The following is a 1,694-nucleotide window of genomic DNA, read 5'->3' on the forward strand; positions in this document are numbered from 1 at the left end:
CAGAGGAAAAAGGGAAAAAAAACAAAACAGTACAGTAGATAGGAAGATGGGATTGAAAAAGATCTTAGACCCTTTCCCTGTAAAGCACTTAGAGTTAATAAACTAGTTGGTAAATTGATGTATGTATTTCTTGTACTATAAACCTCAAGCTATTGACCTCAGCAAACTAAGTCTCTCCCCGCCCCCACTAGGTAGGCACAAGCAAGCTAAATCTTTAGAATAAGAGTTATGCAAGCAATAACTGAGTTAAATGACAGGAAATGAGAATTAAATCACAAAAGAAATCTTAACACATTTTATAAGGCAGTCATTAAAGAACTAAACAGATTGGAGTTTGCTCCTCTATAAAATACTTTTTTTTTTTGGTTTTGTAAGGTAGGGTCTCACTCTAGCTCAGGCTGACCTGGAATTCACTATGTATTCTCAGGGTGGCCTCGAACTCTCGGCGATCCTCCTACCTCTGCCTCCCGATTGCTGGGATTAAAGGCGTGCACCACCACGCCCGGCTTTTATATAAAATACATTTTTATTTGGGTTTGGTAGGGTCTCACTCTAGCCAAGGCTGACCTGGAATTCACACTGTGTAGTCCAGGGTGGCCTCAAACTCATGACAATCCTACCACCTCAACCCCCAGAGTACTGGGATTGTAGGCATGAACCACCAAGCCTATAAATACTTTTTGATGAAAAAATGGTCAGTGCTGATATACTTCTGAATAAATGTAACCTGGTGCTCAAGCAGCTAATAATCCCATACATAGTTAACAAGACATGAAAGATACAGTAAACATAGCATTTATATACTGAACTTTACATTGCTAGGGACACCAAAGTTTCTGGCAATTGTCAGGAAGATCTAACTGGTCAAATAGTTAAAACAGGGGGAGACTAATTCATCTCTGGAGAGAAGAGAACCGGGAAAGAATTAGGAAATAAAACAGAAGAATCAATACAGCACAGAAGGTGGCTATTTAGCAGTTGGGTTTATTTCCTCCGTTTCAATCAGGCTGTAGCTAGGAGCAGACAAATCTATGGACTGCTTCACTTCCAAAAGTCACCGCGTATTTGGCCAGCTTTCTGGGCAGGAGCAGATACACAGCCTTCTGGATATCTTGTGGGGTGAGAGTGCAGCGATTCCTGGAATGCATCAGGTGGCGGGCTTCCGTCGCAATGCGTTCGAACAGGTCGTTGATGAGCATGTTCATGATGTACAGGGTGCGGGATGCTATGTGGCTATCTGGAACGACTTCCTTCAGGACCCAGTTGATATAGCGGGAGTAGTTTCCGTGGCCAAAATTGACACTGGAATAACATGATGTCTTTCTGGAGACCGGGCTTAGGTGTCCTTTGGAGTACTTGAATCTTTTAATGCTGGATCTGGCCATTGTAGATGTTGTTCTCTTGTCAGGTGGAAAGGAGAAGGGCCTGAGGAATGGGGCTAGCATCCTACTTATAGGAACATGTCACAATCAGCCCACCAAGGCTTCTCTCTGATTGGAAGTTACTCACACATGTCACAAATACTTAGCAACAGCACTGGCTTGTTGCCAAGGGCATGCTGACTCTCCTGCTTTCCTGGGGAACTGTGGCCCACATTCAGCAGAAAGCAGAAAAGCTCGGGGCCTAGCTTTGTTTCTTAATTATTTGCAAACTTCCTATCAATTTAGTCAGAATTAGGCAAAGTCTCATCAACA

General features: G+C 43.0%; 1 protein-coding gene across 1 annotated transcript; it reads right to left on the bottom strand.

The window, feature by feature from the left end:
* Positions 1 to 1,001: 1,001 nt before the first annotated feature.
* Positions 1,002 to 1,386, bottom strand: LOC101598635 (histone H2B variant L1-like). Its single transcript, XM_004651394.2, has one exon. It carries the CDS (start codon positions 1,383 to 1,385, stop codon positions 1,014 to 1,016), a length of 372 nt encoding a protein of 123 aa, XP_004651451.2. The 5' UTR covers position 1,386; the 3' UTR covers positions 1,002 to 1,013.
* Positions 1,387 to 1,694: the final 308 nt, after the last annotated feature.

This window comes from Jaculus jaculus, chromosome 14, assembly GCF_020740685.1.
Source record: "Jaculus jaculus isolate mJacJac1 chromosome 14, mJacJac1.mat.Y.cur, whole genome shotgun sequence".
In the NCBI taxonomy this organism is placed as follows: Eukaryota; Metazoa; Chordata; class Mammalia; order Rodentia; family Dipodidae; genus Jaculus; species Jaculus jaculus.

Excerpts from the sequence above, each read along its gene's own strand:
- LOC101598635 (XM_004651394.2), bottom strand. The coding sequence starts at position 1,385 with ATGGCCAGATCCAGCATTAAAAGATTCAAGTACTCCAAAGGACACCTA.